The 17516-nt window shown below is 45.8% G+C and overlaps 1 protein-coding gene across 1 annotated transcript; it reads left to right on the top strand.

Annotated features, from left to right (window-relative positions):
• The first annotated feature begins 216 nt into the window (after nt 1-216).
• On the top strand, nt 217-17453 carry LOC133609188 (xin actin-binding repeat-containing protein 1-like). The gene is made up of 8 exons (XM_061964694.1): nt 217-355; nt 418-569; nt 633-720; nt 3231-3581; nt 3826-3898; nt 11302-11447; nt 11662-11709; nt 13049-17453. Exons 2-8 carry the CDS (start codon nt 442-444, stop codon nt 17192-17194), a joined length of 4980 nt encoding a protein of 1659 aa, XP_061820678.1. The 5' UTR covers nt 217-355; nt 418-441; the 3' UTR covers nt 17195-17453.
• Nucleotides 17454-17516: the final 63 nt, after the last annotated feature.

The raw sequence follows: 17516 nt of genomic DNA, 5'->3' as shown, positions 1-17516 counted from the left end.
GTGTAGATGTACGTGTGTAACAAGTAGTGTAGATGTACGTGTGTACTGACTGTGTGCGTGGTTGCTATCTTGAATAGTCAATGTATAACTGGCTGGATGAAATATGAGCACAGGAACAAGCAACTCTCAAAAACCAGCCAATGAAACATGACTTTCACTTTGACAAGAGAAGATACTGTACATGATTCATACTGCAGCTGCAATGTACATGTTGGTCATACTGTACGGGACCAGGTAACGTCAGACCGCTGGACTTGGGACAAAAACGGACTTTGTTTACAGACGGAGTCTTGTGACGTTGTGGAAGGACTTTGGAGCGTCTCACGGAGAAACCACCTGACCAACATCTCGGACGGTAACGATTGTTTCACAGCAGACAAATGTAAGGATCACTGAGTCTCAGGACGTCTGCCACAGGTTTGTAGTTCCTGGACGACGACCATGGAAAGGAAGTACAAGGCGACACGGAGCCAGTCCCTAAGGAGCCTCTCTGCGTCATGTGACGAGGCCGCCAGGACGGACACAAAGCTGCTGAGCAGGGCGGTGTCCGTGTCCCAGTTGGTTTCAAGGTCCAAGAAGCAGTTGTCTGATCTGTCGCTGTAAGTTGCTAAAAATCCTTCTGACTGTGACAGATATCAAGACAACGCTGATGGAAATACCCCAGCCGAGGCCGCCTTGGAGAAAAAAAGTGAAAGGAATCAGAGGTCGTCAGTCAAACAGGTAAGTTGTCACTCGGGCAACAGAATCAGGTAGATCTCAGAGACAAAAGAACATACAGTCGTGGTCAAAAGTGTACAAACACAACATCATGTCATGGCTGTCTTGAGTTTCCAATCATTTCTACAACTCCTATTTTTTGTTCTTTTATTAATTTATTATGGGTCTACTGAAAATGTGCTGGGTCAAAAGTATACATAAAGCAATGTTAATATTTGCTTACAAGTCCCTTGGCAAGTTTACCTGCAATAAGACGTTTTTGGTAGCCATACGGGGCAGCACGGTGGAAGAGGGGTTAGTGCGTCTGCCTCACAATATGAAGGTCCTGAGTAGGCTTGGGTTCAATCAATCCCAGGCTCGGGATCTTTCTGTGTGGAGTTTGCATGTTCTCCCCATGACTGCGTGGGTTCCCTCCGGGTACTCCAGCTCCTCCCACCTCCAAAGACATGCACCTGGGGATAGGCCCCTCCCACCTCCAAAAATGTACTGCTTTGGCCCTGTGCTATTCCTCGGCGGAGTATGCATGTCCTGTCTGGGAGAGATCAACCCATGCCAAGAAACTCGACCCAGCACTGAACAACACCTGCCGCTTGATCACTGGTTGCTTGAAGCCTACCAACCTGAACAACCTACATCTCCTCGCTGGTATCGCCCCTGCAGACATGAGACGGGAAGTTGCCGGCCGAGTAGAGTTCACAAAAGCTACTGGTGATGAACGCCACCTCCTCTATGGACGTAAACCCTCAGCCCAACGTCTGAAGTCAAGGAGAAGCTTCCTCAGCAATGTCCAGCCCCTAACAACATCTCGGGAAGAAACCAGACTCCAGCTATGGACACAAAGATTAGAGAAAGACCCCCCTCTTATTGACATGGGAATCCCCCCTTTTGAAGACCTGCCCCCCGGGTCAGAAACACCATGGGTCCAGTGGAAGACACTAAACCGCCTGAGAACAGGAACAGGGCGATCAAAAGCTGCTATGGCCAGATGGGGCTACAAAACCGGCCCAACCACCTGCGAATGCGGAGAAGAGGACCACACGATGCAGCACTGCCTTGTCTGTCCTCTGCTACTCAACCAGTGCAGCTTAAAAGATCTCGCAGAGTTCAACAACAATGCAAAAGACTGTGTAAAGAAATGGGAAACTGTCATATAACCACATGCTTCAAAGACACGAAAAGAAGAAGAACCTCCAAAGACATGCACCTGGGGATAGGTTGATTGGCAACACTAAATGGTCCCTAGTGTGTGAATCTGAGTGTGAATGTTGTCTGTCTATCTGTGTTGGCCCTGCGATGAGGTGGCGACTTGTCCAGGGTGTACCCCGCCTTCCGCCCGATTGTAGCTGAGATAGGCTCCAGTGCCCCCCCCCCGCAACCCCAAAGGGAATAAGCGGTAGAAAATGGATGGATGGATGGTAGCCATCCACAAGCTTCTGGCAAGATTCTGCTTGAATTTTTGACCACTCCTCTTGACAAAATTGATGTGTTGTTTTCTGACATGGACTTTGTGGAGGTTTCCCTCTTGTGGGTTCTCCTGACCGTAATAGATTTTCTTGGGAGCCCGGAAGTCTGGTTTGAACAATGCTTTATTTTGGTTACACGCCAGGTCAGCACTCTGCTCTACAACTTTTCAGTAGGTGTGAGCACGCCACGTCATCACTCCGCTCGGCGACTTTTCAGTCTCTCTTGGCTTTTTCTCTTTCTCTCTCATCTCAGCGTGGTCTTGCGTGCCGGTGTGTCCGCTCGCTCCAACTCCCTCCTCGTGTCTCGGCCCGGCTGCTGCTGATAAGCATGGCAGGTGATTGGATGATCAGCCCCAGCTGGGTAATCCAATCACCTGCCAGCTGTGCTTCGAGGCCGGTCCTTACACACCCCGCTCCGCGGGCAGGCCCGCAGACCACGCCCACCTCCACAGACTTGTTTCCACACGTTTAAGTCAGGACTTTGGGAAGGCCATTCTAAAATCTTTAATTCTGGCCTGATTTAGCCATTCCTTGACCACTTTTGACGTGTGTTTGGGGTCATTCTCCTGTTGGAACACCCAACTGCGCCCAAGACCCAACCTCCGGGCTGATGATATTAACTTGTCATGAAGAATTTGGAGGCAATCTTCCTTTTTCATTGTCCCGTTTACTCTCTGTAAAGCACCAGTTCCATTGGCAGCAAAACAGAGCATAGAACTACCACCACCATGCTTGACGGTGATGGTGTTCCTGAGACTAAAGGCCTCACCTTTTCTCCTCCAAACATATTGCTGGGTATTGTGGCCAATCAGCTCCATTTTTGTTTCATCTGACATCACATGGACAAAGATAAGACCTTCTGGAGGAAAGTTCTGTGGTCAAAAGTGATGAAGGAATGGCTAAACCAGGCTAGAATTAAGGTATTAGAATGGCCTTTCCAAGGTCCTGACTTAAGTTGTAGAAATGATTGGAAACTCAAAACAGCCATGACTTTATGTTCTCTACAAGTGTATGTCCACTTTTGACCACGACTGTACAATGTGTCCTCAGACTACAGTAACCCTTCGTAAAAAGCCTGAGCTGGAGCCACCAAAGAGCAGAAACCATGAGAGACGACAGGAGCGCTCTGAGGCCAAGACCACTTTGTACCGCAGTAAGTCGATGGGGAGCCTTCAAAACAAAACAGAGTCCATCGAGGACCTGAAGGCCCGCTTTGAGTCCATGGCCCCGCAAAAAGAGCTGAAGAGCGAGGTCAAAGCCATGGACATCAGACGGCCTTCCAGAGAGGTGAAGCCAGTGAAGACTGGAAAGATGGAGGCGGTGAAGAAGGAGCAGAAGCCTCCTCGTGCCTCTCTGAACGACGCCAGAAGTGACGCAATGAAGGACAAAGCGCCAAAACAGGTGAAGACAATTTAGCAGCCCTTTGAGACACTTGTGATTAAGGGCTATATAAATCAACTTTGATCGCTAGTACACCTGCTGTAGGACAGGAGGATCATATTTTATTTGGGTAGCAGACTAAATCACCCTATTATGTAGTTCTCATCTTACCAAACTATTTGAGGGAACAACTCCAAATAGTTCGTGTGTGTTTATCCGGAAGGTTGTCACTCATAGTGGACCGTGTATGTTTACCAAACACCAGGTGGTGAGTCGCACGGAGAGAAGGAAAACCATTGGAGGAAGTGGTTTGGAAAGACCTGCAGCCTCTAAAGCTGGTGAGTAGGAGACCGAATGATATTTGATCCAGAAAATGTCCTGAGTGAAAACTGGAACAAGAACCTGGTCTGGGTGTGTAAAACATACTATAGGTGTCCTGACCAACTTACCCACTTTAAATGGGATACTTTTCTACCTCCAAGGTTGAAAAGTATAAGTATTTTTCTACCTTCTGGTTTAGTCTATAAATGAAAAATTATGCTCTCACACAAATAAGTGAAATGCTCTCACACACACTACTGAAACACTCATATAAACAATAATTTCCATTCCATTTAATTCCATGTATTTTTTGATTTTATTTTATATGCAGTGGAAAAAATTAAAAAAAAAAACGGTAAAATTGTGGCGACTGAGCTGCCAGTTGTATACAGTTCAATCTAAATATTTTGTTTTGTACAGCGTACCTAAAAAAAAGACACGTTTTATTAGGGGTGTAACGGTACACAAAAATGTCGGTTCGGTACGTACCTCGGTTTAGAGGTCACGGTTCGGTTCATTTTCGGTACAGTAAGAAAACAACAAAACATAAATTTTTGGGTTATTTATTCACCAAATTTACAAAATCTTCCACCAAAAATATTTTTCTTAGTGGAATATTTGATGTGAAGTAATGGGAACCTTGGATAGGTCAATAATTCATAATAACATTGATTTTGATTCAATATTATGTTTTGAGCAATGACAGTTTGAAAGAAAAAAAACAGCTTTGTTTTATTAGTCAACATTGCAACTTTTTCTAAATTACATTTAACCTTTAAGCTTTTTTATTTCACTTTTGTTATGTTTTTGTTTATTTTAAAAGTATTTTTAGAATGTGCCGTGGGCCTTTAAAACATTAGCTGTGGGCCGCAAATGGCACACTTTTGACACCCCTGCTATAGATAATAAAAAATTTAATGTGATAAATCTATGGATAAAAAGCAGAGCCTGGCGACGCATGCGCGTTTATCATAACTCTCTCTCTCTCTCTGTCTCTGCCCCTCCCTCATTTGTTTTGTTTTTAACCCCTTCTTAACCCTGAACGCACATTAAAAATACACGCAACCCTAACTCAAAATGCCGGACATTTGAGGCATTTAAGAAACTCCGCCCTGACAGCTCCGCAAAAGAGGACATGTCCGGTGAAAAGAGGACGTATGGTCAGTCTATCCTAGCCCGTTAGCTGCTAGCATGCCGTGTGTTGTGCCTCGGTGTGTATTGTTTACACAATGTGCGTTACGCTACTTAATATGTCCGTGTGGAAACTCGTTCGGTACACCTCCGAACCGAACCGGAACCCCCGTACCGAAACGGTTCAATACAAACACACGTACCGTTACACCCCTACGTTTTATATATACACATTTATATTCACTGTGATGAGGTGGCGACTTGTCCAGGGTGTACCCCGCCTTCCGCCCGATTGTAGCTGAGATAGGCTCCAGCGCCCCCCGCGACCCCGAAGGGATTAAGCGGTAGAAAATGGATGGATGGACATTTATATTCATACCATACTTGCCAACCTTCAGACCTCCGATTTCGGGAGGTTGAAGGGGCGGGGCGTGGTCGGGGGGCGTGGTTAGGGGCGTGGTTAAGAGGGGAGGAGTATATTTACAGCTAGAATTCACCAAGTCAAGTATTTCATATATATATATATATATATATATATATAAATAAGAGAAATACTTGAATTTCAATGTTCATTTATTTACACATATACACACACACATAACACTCATCTACTCATTGTTGAGTTAACGGTTGAATTGTTCTATTCTCTGTCACTATTTTTCTAACCATGCTGAACACCCTCTCTGATGATGCATTCTGCTTCGTCTCCTTGTTGTGTGTGCAGTTGTGCACTCTCTAAAAGCCCTAGATGTTATTGTCACATATGCATGTACAGTAGATGGCAGTATTGTCCTGTTTAAGAGTGTCACAACATTGCTGTTTACGGCAGACAAAATGCTTTACGGTAGACGAAAACGTGACTGCTGTTGTTGTGTGTTGTTGCAGCGCTGGGAGGACGTTAATGAAACTGCCTAACAATAAACCCACATAAGAAACTAAGAACTCGCCCTCGATCATTCTACAGTTATAACGTGATTGGGCAGGCAGGCTGTTTATATTGTGGGAAAGCGGTTGTGAAAACAGGCTGTCGACACGTCACTCAGGTCCGCCTGAGATTTTCGGGAGAAAATTTGTCCCGGGAGGTTTTCGGGAGAAGCGCTGAATTTCGGGAGTCTCCCGGAAAATCCGGGAGGGTTGGCAAGTATGATTCATACTGTATATTATTCACTGTTAAAAGCGGCCCTCTGAGGGCAACCATTACTGCCATGTGGCCCTCAATGAAAAGGAGTTTGACACGCCTGCTCTAGAAGTTGCCAGGTAGTAGAGATGCGCGGATAGGCAATTATTTCATCCGCAACCGCATCACAAAAGTCGTCAACCATCCGCATCCACCCGAACTAACATTTAATCAAAACCGCACCCGCCCGTTGTTATATATCTAATATAGACGATGCAAGGCATTAGTGAGGTTATAAAGCTTTTGCCTGTTAAAGAAAGGAGACTGATCCAATGAAGCAGAGACATTCAATGCGTGCCACGCTGTCACGGCCCAGACGCACACTAGTGCGCAATCGTCTGGGAGCCGCGCTGGGCGCACCTCCAAGCGCGGTCGCGCCACTCAAACTGCTGCAGGCAGCTGCGTTCTATCTTGTTTTAACATCCTGTGGCACTCTTTGTCATGTCTGTGTAATCATGTTTTGTTTTAAGTCATGTTTTGTTTAGTTTCTGGCTTTTCACTCCCTTGTCTTGTTTGCATGATTACCCATTAGTTTCACCTGTTCCACGTTTGGACTCATTGTGCACCCTTGTTTGTCACCATAGCAACCATTAGTTTTCACCTGTCACGCCACGCACCTGTTTCACGTCTTGAGTCACGCACCTGTTTTCGTTAATCATGTCTGTAGTATTTAAGTTGAGTGTTTTTCAGTTTGTCTTTCTGACGATCTCACCACATTTATGCTCTGTCCATTCTTTCCATGTCCATTCTTCATGCAACTATTTTTGTCCAAGCCAAGTAAGTTTTTGTTCCATGTTTATAGTCTTTTTGTTTTTCATAGTTTGTTCTCCGCCACTGTGCGTGCTTTTCATTTGTACTTTTTTGCTATAGTCTTTTGGTTTCATAGTTTATTCTCCGCCACTGTGCGCGCTTTTCGTTTGTACTTTTTTTTTGATATATTAAAATAAATCATGTACCTTCATTCCCGTCTCGCCCGAGCCAACTTTCCGTTGCATTCCGGAAAAGCATACACCCAAGACCAAGTCATGACACTCTTCTGGGATCACGGCGGACGAAACTGCTCATGCTCAGGGTGTTTGTGGAGGTTCGGGGTTTTGCACAAATGTGATGCACCATGTTAGATGTCCCGGTTTTGTGACTGTCGTAGACATAAACAGCGTCGCAGCTCTTGCAAATCACGTAGCCAGCATTACTATCATCCTGATTTACAACCTCATAAAAACGAGTGCACGCTGAACTTTTCTGGCCTTTTTTTCCCCTGGTCTTTAGTATTCCCTTTTTTAGTTTGTCGCGTACCACGTTTGCTGCCGGCGTTGCCATCTCTTCTTTTTTTCTTCTTCTGTTGTGGCATATGCTGCAGGTGCCTGCTCGTTTTTCGTTTGTGGGTAACAACATTCAACTATGTATATATATTTCCGAATTGGTTTAACTGCCACCCGCCTGAATCTATTTATAATCTAATTTTTTTTTTATTTCAACCGCCCGACCCGACCCGCGGATAAAATCAAATTTTTTTTTATTTCAACCGCCCGACCCGCGGATAATCCGCGGACTCCGCGGTTGTGTCCGCAAACCGCGCATCTCTACCAGGTAGCAAATAAATCAAGCATGCTGGTCTAATTGTCAGACATACTGTACAGTCCAGGAAGGAAGGAAGGAAGGGTGACTTTGCAAGCAGCAGTGATTGACTGCACCTGGTGTGCATCAACACGGTGGGCCACTCCAGTGCAGGACAGAAATAGTCGGCCTGCGGGCCCAGAATAAGTGCGGTGGACGGTCAGCTGTCACAACAGGGCAGCAGCAGCAGCAGCAGATAGCTTGTGAGCGCGGCAAACACAGCCACAGGAAATTACTCAAGGACGTCCATGCAGATTGGTAGAGAGTGAGCAGGAATGGGAGCACTTTCTTGCTGGTGAGTACACATTTGGTTTTTTTTCTACACCGGATTTTTAGTAGCTCACAAAAGGGTCAAAGTCTGAATGACGACAATGCACTGATCTGCCGTGTAAAATGATGTAGTGACTACACCGTCTCGCATGTCATACCACGTACCCCAGCAGGAATCCTTTATTTTTTGATACTGTTTAATGGGAATATTGACTAAAAACTATATCAGTTTGCAATTTTGAGCTATTTGACACTTTACTGTCAAAAAAGGACTGAAAGGTATATTTCCAATACTAGTCCATAGGAATTAAATTAGGGCTGGACGATTGTGGCAAAAATAATAATTGTGATTGTTTGTATTGATATTTAGAATCAAGATCAATAACACTATTATTGATTCATTTGAGAACATGAGGGTTTTTTGCACCACCAAAACTCAATTCAAAGAAACAATGGGTATAAATTAGTAAAAAAAAAATAAACAACAGGTAAAATAGTAATAACATCGAACTAACAAGAATAGAATGGACGTTATTGTCATTTAATTTGCATACAATGAGATTAAGGACTCCATTTCAAGGTGCGGTAGTGGAAACAAATATGGGGGGGAAAAAATAATCACATAAGTAATAAAGATAAAAAATAAGAACAATCAGTTTTAATTTTTCTAAATTTCACACTTATTTTACAATTTAATCAAATGCAAACATCCTCACATTTACTGGTGCAATTCATATTTGGACAATTTAAACCAATATTTTAAGTCAAAGAATAATATTTTTGTAGTACTTAAAGAGCATTATGCTTGTGTAAGGTACTTTAAAAAAAAATGTTTAAACCTTTATTTTCTTGGTGCAGATGTTGAGCACTGCGCCATTATTGTGAAGGAGGGGAAGTGTGCTGCTGTTCTGAGCTAGACTTGAGGCAGTTTAGTAAAAAAGAGAACCCTCTCAAGTTGCGACTGCTGTTTGTACATTGATGTTACATCCATGATGTCGTTCACAACAACACAATCGGATGATATGTGTTGTGTGTGTATGGATTATTTGTACGTTGTTGTTACATCCATGATGTCGTTCACAACAACACAATCGGATTAAATATGTTGTGAGTGCATGGAATGTTTGTTCATTGATGTTACATCCATGATGTTGTTCACAACAACACAATCAGATGAGATGTGTTGTGTGTGTATGGATTATTTGTACGTTGATGTTACATCCATGATGTCGTTCACAACAACACAATCAGATGAGATGTGTTGTGTGTGTATGGATTATTTGTACGTTGATGTTACATCCATGATGTCGTTCACAACAACACAATCAAATGAGATGTGTCGTGGGTGTATAGATTATTTGTATGTTGATGTTACATCCATGATGTCGTTCACAACAACACAATTAGATGAGATGTGTTGTGGGTGCATGGAATGTTTGTTCATTGATGTTACATCCATGATGTCGTTCACAACAACACAATCAGATGAGATGTGTTGTGGGTGCATGGAATGTTTGTTCATTGATGTTACATCCATGATGTCGTTCACAACAACACAATCAGATGAGATGTGTTGTGGGTGCATGAAATGTTTGTTCATTGATGTTACATCCATGATGTCGTTCACAACAACACAATCAGATGAGATGTGTTGTGTGTGTATGGATTATTTGTACGTTGATGTTACATTCATGATGTCGTTCACAACAACACAAGCGGTTGACAAGTGTTGTGGGTGCATGGGTTGTCCTTGCTAGCTTTAGCTTCTTGGTTTAGTCGCTGTTTCAAGTGTCCGTCTCCACATAGTTTTGTTTAGGACGTGTTTCGGGGATGAATGAGCGGTTCCAGACATTGTATTTTCCCAAACAAATGTTCCTTTTTCTCACAATGACATCATTTCACTCACATGTATGTCAATTTAACTGATATTCTGCGTTTTAACAGCGGATTCTGCTTTACTGGCCAATTCTGTGACTCTCTCCGTCCGCGGTTACGTTAATGTGAGATCCCTAAATTCTAATGGATGTGGTCTTGTTTTCACTAAACACCCAATCATCCGTTTCACTGCTACAACCTCAGATATTTGCATACACGTTGCGCGGCCCATCCATCCATCCATCCATCTTCTTCCGCTTATCCGAGGTCGGGTCGCGGGGGCAGCAGCCTAAGCAGGGAATCCCAGACTTCCCTCTCCCCAGCCACTTCGTCCAGCTCCTCCCGGGGGATCCCGAGGCGTTCCCAGGCCAGCCGGGAAACATAGTCTTCCCAACGTGTCCTGGGTCTTCCCCGTGGCCTCCTACCGGTCGGACGTGCCCGAAACACCTCCCGAGGGAGGCGTTCGGGTGGCATCCTGACCAGATGCCCGAACCACCTCATCTGGCTCCTCTCGATGTGGAGGAGCAGCGGCTTTACTTTGAGCTCCCCCCCGGATGACAGAGCTTCTCACCCTATCTCTAAGGGAGAGCCCCGCCACCCGGCGGAGGAAACTCATTTCGGCCGCTTGTACACTTGATCTTGTCCTTTTGGTCATGACCCAAAGCTCATGACCATAGGTGAGGATGGGAACGTAGTTTGACCGGTAAATCGAGAGCTTTGCCTTCTGGCTCAGCTCCTTCTTCACCACAACGGATCGATACAGCGTCCGCATTACTGAAGACGCCGCACCGATCCGCCTGTCGATCTCACGATCCATTCTTCCCTCACTCGTGAACAAGACTCCGAGGTACTTGAAATCCTCCACTTGGGGCAAGATCTCCTCCCCAACCCGGAGATGGCACTCCACCCTTTTCCGGGCGAGAACCATGGACTCGGATTTGGAGGTGCTGATTCCCAATATCGTTGCGCGGCCCATTATTTGTTTTTGTTTTTTAATTATTTTTATGATCTTGAGAAGCCAAAATCGAAACTGTTCGGTTAATTCGATGAATTGTCAGCCCTAAATAAAAGGTTGCTTCAACAGTGACTTGACTCGTTGGTCAGTATGTGTGTCAGTGGAGTCAGGTATCTCACTTACCATCACAAGTGCTTTATATTTTTAACTCTGACGCATAGCAGTTGTCACACAGAAGATTAGAAAGCGCTATATCCAAAACCATAACTGTGCTGTAATGGCATGACTGTGCTACATGAAGCATTCCGTCACGAGATGTTGTTGCACTGTTGTTTGTTGGCCGTCATGCCGCTGCCTTGCTGTGAAGTACGAGTAAAGATGTGTTGTGTCTGCAGATGAAAAGCGGAGGTCGATCGCGGACTTCAGGGAAAACCTCTTCCTCCCCGAGAAGGAGAAACTGTGTGTCTCCGTCAAAGCTTTGTCTGCTCTCTATCTGTCAAAAGTAGCAACTCAGGAAGCAGAGCAGACCATTTTAAAGCCGGTAAACCATCTCCCTCTTAAGCCCTTTTTACAGTCGTGACTATTCAGTTTTTATTGCCATTCAAAGTGTCGCCTTGTTAATGGTGTCTTACAAGCTTTACTTGAAGGAACTATGCCCTTGTAACAATCGCAAAACAATTAGTTTTAATGGCCGTGAACAATAAATGCTGCTCTTTCTACAAACCAGAACATGCTTGCTTTATGTCTCCCACCAGGCACAAGATCAGGCACCTGAACCACAGAGACGAGTGACTCGAATGAGGGTGAGTTCGAGCATCACGTGATTTTGCAATCTTTTCTCTTTGCTGTATGTTGGATTTGAAGACAGCTGCATGTTTTGTGTTGAAAGCATAAACTAATAACAATCAACAGTTAGGTTCACGTGGAGTATGGGGTATCAGACTGTCTGATTGTGGCAGTCCGCTCCCTGTATGCTCAGTGCCAGAGCTTGGTCCGCATTGCCGGCAGTAAGTCGGACACGTTTCCAGTGAGGGCTGCCCTTTGTCACCGATTCTGTTCATAACTTTTATGGACAGAATTTCTAGGCGCAGTCAAGGCGTTGAGGGGATCTGGTTTGGTGGCTGCAGGATTAGGTCTCTGCTTTTTGCAGATGATGTGGTCCTGATGGCTTCATCTGGCCAGGATCTTCAGCTCTCGCTGGATCGGTTCGCAGCCGAGTGTGAAGCGACTGGGATGAGAATCAGCACCTCCAAGTCCGAGTCCATGGTTCTCGCCCGGAAAAGGGTGGAGTGCCATCTCCGGGTTGGGGAGGAGATCTTGCCCCAAGTGGAGGAGTTCAAGTACCTCGGAGTCTTGTTCACGAGTGAGGGAAGAGTGGATCGTGAGATCGACAGGCGGATCGGTGCGGCGTCTTCAGTAATGCGGACGCTGTATCGATCCGTTGTGGTGAAGAAGGAGCTGAGCCGGAAGGCAAAGCTCTCAATTTACCGGTCGATCTACGTTCCCATCCTCACCTATGGTCATGAGTTTTGGGTTATGACCGAAAGGACAAGATCACGGGTACAAGCAGCCGAAATGAGTTTCCTCCGCCGGGTGGCGGGGCTCTCCCTTAGAGATAGGGTGAGAAGCTCTGCCATCCGGGGGGAGCTCAAAGTAAAGCCGCTGCTCCTCCACATCGAGAGGAGCCAGATGAGGTGGTTCGGGCATCTGGTCAGGATGCCACCCGAGCGCCTCCCTAGGGAGGTGTTTAGGGCACGTCCGACCGGTAGGAGGCCGCGGGGAAGACCCAGGACACGTTGGGAAGACTATGTCTCCCGGCTGGCCTGGGAACGCCTCGGGGTCCCACGGGAAGAGCTGGACGAAGTGGCTGGGGAGAGGGAAGTCTGGGCTTCCCTGCTTAGGCTGCTGCCCCCGCGACCCGACCTCGGATAAGCGGAAGAAGATGGATGGATGGAGTTAGGTTCACATTGAGTGCCTACAGTTGTTGGTTGTCTTGGGAGTTCAGCTAACAAACTGACCTGTGCATCAATCAGCTGCTTTTTGGAAGGTAACAAAAGCATCTCATTAACCGGAGCATGGCACTGGAAATCTTGAAATCAGACTTGGTGCCAAATCATGACCACATCACTTTGTTCTTCAAAGATGGCCGAAGATACCCAACTCAACAGAGATGACCAGCTTGGACATCAATTAGAGACACAGCCGCAACGGTTCTCACAATCCCAAACTCCCAAAGAAACGTTGTCCCAACAGCGTCAGAAATGTGAGCTGAGGAGACTCTTGAAGCACACACACCCTGAGCTGAAGATGCTGGATGAGGTGGTGGACGAGGAGCTTGCTGAGGTTTTGAACTCGGACTCCGAGGTGACAGCTGATCAAAGTGGATACGAGGGAGAAGTTCGCTCCAGACGGCTGATATTTGAGAACAGTTCCCGGAGTGATAAAGTATCATCTTACAACCCCAGGATGCACATGGCTGAGGAAACGTTAGAAAAGGGGAATGTCCGTAAAACATCAGCTGTGCTTGAGGACTCGAACGAGAGGTCAAGTCTTGCTCAACCAATCCTGGACTCTGACCAAAGGCTGTCTTCTAGCCCAGAACCCAACAGAGAGTGTGAGGAAGAGCCTATGAGAATAGATGTACAGGCAACCAGAAGGATGTTTGAAAGTCAGTGTGTGGAAACATCTCAGCCAAATTCAGACAGCAAGCACGGGCGTAAAGTTTCTAATTCAGGTGATGCCATGGCGTTAATCCAAGGACAGCAAGCCCAAAAATGCGAACCATGCAATACTCGTAGAGATGGAGACGTTTCAACACAGTTTGAAGGAAAAGAAGACAGTATAAAAACCAAATCGGCCCTGATGCAAAACAACCCATTCATGTCACAAAACATAAAAGAACATTCCCACTTTCACACAAGTCCAGCAGCAGAGGATGATGTTTACGCTATAGTTAAGGACAGAGCCCATTTGTTTGAGTCAATGCCGTTTGACAGAATCAGACGCCAGAACAAGGATGAAATAGAAACGATGGTAGAGACGCTCAAAGAATCACTGCAATCTCTCCATCGCTTCAACGTCATTCATGTTGATGGCTCCATCATTGAAGTAAACGAGACCACACGAGCCAAAAAGGCAGAGTACACCATATCAGGGAGCAGACCCGAGATAAATTATGAAGAGGTGTCTGAAGGCAATTTCCAAAACTTCATCCTGCGTGTTTTGCCACGAGCAAACCTGAAGCCTCAGGTGACTTACCTGAAGGAAGCTTGTGACGGAGAGATAAAGAGCTCATTGCTAATTGTACCTGTGAACCAGCATCAGGAGTGTAAAACTGCTAACGTGCTGCAATTTATTGAGGATGTTCTTAATCAAGATAACTCTCTGAGGAAAGGTGTGATCATCCAGGAGGATAACAAATCTGAAGACATCATCGTTTACTCCCTTTACAAGTATTCGGACGAGGAAGATGTGAGACAATATTGTCCTCCACAAGCGCATTGTTCAGAGATAAACACACGCAAGTCACCAGTCGTCTCTCCAGATAGGACCTGTCAAGTTTCGAGCCATCCTGCAGTCAAAGGAAATGTGAAATTATTCAGAAGTTGCATTGAGAAGGGAGAACTGGAGTATCTGAAAACTCTTCAGGCAAGTCCAACAGTTGAAGAACTGACGACGGAACAAATCGTAGAGATTCAACCTGAGCATGCAGACGAGGGTGCTCAAGAGTGGGCACCAGTGGATGTGAAGAAGCTGAGAAGTATGTTTTCTGGAGGTCAAAAACCGAGCCAACCCAGTCAATATACTGACGGAATCACAATTTCTCCAAGACTAAACGTGACACCAGAGACAGCTGTTGATGTCCCTCCACGTGAAGACATGAAATGTAGCACCAAAGCTCATGAAGAAGTTAAAGACTCCGTCAGTCTGTCGCAATTTGACACACAATATGGAGACACAGTCCTCCTAGCCGAGTTAGTGGAGGTGGTAGATAACAATGAAATGTCCAACCTTCAAACTGCAATTCACAGCCTGCAACAGGCCACAACGGAAGCCAGATCTTTACATAAGTCATCGCAAGAAAAGCAGAAACCTATTGAGCAACCAGTTGATGTCAACTCACAGAAGATACACAGCGAACAAAACACGTTGCCAAAAGACTGTGGACAATCAGAACAGGCAGTCTTCAGCATCAATTCGGCTTCAGATAGTACAGCTTGTCTAAAAGATGGTGCTTCTGAAGAAATTCACAGAGTTGAGGATGTCCAGGAATGCCACTTCCACCCTGCTGTGGTCCCTCCAGATGTTTCAGAAACATCCACACAACAAGAGGGAGAGGAAAACGTATTTCAAGGTAAACTCAAGGCAGCCTTGGATTCCCTGGAGAGGTCCAACATTAACGTCAGCAAAGGAGATTTCAGAGCAGCAATGATATACCGTAACTCATCAAAACCTTCTCAAGAAAGACTGAAAACTGATGCAGTTTCTGGTGAAAAGACAGTCGACCAAGACGTTTGTGTACCATCATCTCATTTGAGTCAAAATACAGTCAGAGAAGAAGGGATCAACACCACAAACGCAGAGTCTACAAGCAAAGGCAAATTCGCAACAAGTGTATCAGAGAAAAGCAGAAGGAATGTTGGTCCAAAACCAGGCATCCCTCCAAAACCTGAACACCTGAAAGCAAAAGAACACAAACAGTCAAACACAGAGAAACACACAACTAAGCTACTTAAAGGTGAAACTACAATAAATACAGATCAACCTGAGGAAGATTTGTCGAAAAGAAAGACTGTTATGGTCTTTGAACAAGATATAGTGGGTCAGGAAAGACCTCATGCGACTGAAACTAATTCACAAACATGTCAGGAAATTGACAAAGAACAACCAATCCAAGTCACCATGGAAAAGGACCACAAAGAAGAGATAAATGTCACCCAGGACATCCCAGTGGGAGACAAGAGTAATGACAGTGAGGAAATCCACTTAGACTTCAACGAGGCATGTCAAATGTTTGGCGGTAAAAAGGCTCCTTCGAAGAAGAAGCCACCTGTGAAACCAAAGAGAGTTAAACTGGCCCAACCTCACAACAAAGACCCAGAAGACTTATCTGAAGTGAAACAAGTAGATGTCCAATCACAACCAACTCTACTCAATCAGTCACATGGTAATCCACCTGGACAAAAAGACGAGCCAAAACCTAAACAGGACGTTAAGGTTGCGATGAGGCAAAAGAAGGGAAGGACGGAGACGGAGGATGAACGGCGACAGCGTCTCTCAGTCCACATGGACGAGATCATGCGGGGAAACATTTCCGCCGCCACGGAGATCTTTGACAACCTGCGAAAGCAGGAAGAGCTGCAGAGCATCCTCTGTCGAGTTGAAGAAATCGAGGAGGACACCAGCAAGGTGGATGTCAGGTCGCTGAGGAAAGTGTTCGAGGACGTTCCCGACTGGGTTGTTCGCTCCAACAAAAAGAAAGAAAAGCCGGTAAAGAAAGAACTCAAAGGAGAGACGCTGACGCTATCGGACAATAAATCCCCCATGGCGCACGTTTTTGGAGATCTGGAAAGAGCCAGTGAGGAAATAATGAATCTCAAAGAGCAGACGCTAGCAAGGTTGGTGGACATAGAGGACGCCATTAAGAAGGCTCTATATTCCGTCTCCACGCTGAAATCGGACTCTGACATAGCTGGTCTGTCTTGCCTGTTTAAGGAGTCTTTAGGAAGCATGCAAGGATCCTCTGCTAACATTAGCAAAATAAGCATCGGCTCGAGCAAAACTAAACCACTGCAAGAACAAGAAGTCCCCACAGCTCCAACTGGGGGACAGAACCTTGAAAGGACTCCACAGTGCACATCTTCACCTGCGTTCATCTCCATCCAGTCAGCTGCGAGAAAGCCCCCAGTGGCCGCCCTCTGCCCAACATGCCAGCACAGTCAAAGGCCAGAAGAGACTTTCTGCACGACCAAAGTCCTTCAATGCAACAGTCCTGGTCTGTACAGGAAGAAGGACGACAGCAAAGAATCTAACTCCCCTCCACGGGAGATCAGCCTGCTGGAGGTGCACACGGACCTCCACGGGAGCACCAAAGCCATCACGGAAAACTACGAGAGGACGGACGCCTGCGGAACCAGGATTTACTCGTCAAAAACGTCCGCTGTGGTCACCACTCCGCCTGAAAGCGTCGCCTCGTCCACAGCTCCGGTCGTGGTCATGCCGGCGATGTGTCAGATCGCCACATACCCCGAGATCCCCCTGCCGAGCAACGACCACAAGCAGTCATGAAAAACCTTCTCACGTGTACAGAATTCATGTTTGGTTACGGTTTCATATTGTCCTCCACTTTTGTTGGTGTTTTTGAGATAAAAACCCGTCTTAACTGCCTGGTTGTCTCATCAGTTCCAAGCGAGTCCGTCGGAGACATGCTCGGCCTGTCTCAAGCCCGTCTACCCCATGGAGAAAATGACGGCAGACAAATACATTTTTCACAAAAGTTGCTTCTGCTGTAAAAAGTGCAAGAAAACTCTCAGGTGAGAAAAAAAAAAATTTTAAAACCAATCACCAGCTTGCAAGGTAGAGGTGGGCGATACTACCGATGTTCGTATCG

Source organism: Nerophis lumbriciformis, linkage group LG07 (genome assembly GCF_033978685.3).
Source record: "Nerophis lumbriciformis linkage group LG07, RoL_Nlum_v2.1, whole genome shotgun sequence".
NCBI lineage: Eukaryota > Metazoa > Chordata > Actinopteri > Syngnathiformes > Syngnathidae > Nerophis > Nerophis lumbriciformis.
The sequence above is the reverse complement of the archived record's forward strand: the minus strand, read 5'-3'. Positions and strand labels throughout refer to the sequence as shown.

What these genes read in the sequence shown, in the direction of transcription:
- LOC133609188 (XM_061964694.1), top strand. Translation starts at nt 442, where the DNA reads ATGGAAAGGAAGTACAAGGCGACACGGAGCCAGTCCCTAAGGAGCCTC. An exon ending in GTGTCCCAGTTGGTTTCAAG is followed by an intron (nt 570 to 632) that starts GTCCAAGAAGCA and finishes TGACTGTGACAG; the next exon opens with ATATCAAGACAACGCTGATG. An exon ending in ACCTGCAGCCTCTAAAGCTG is followed by an intron (nt 3,899 to 11,301) that starts GTGAGTAGGAGA and finishes TTGTGTCTGCAG; the next exon opens with ATGAAAAGCGGAGGTCGATC.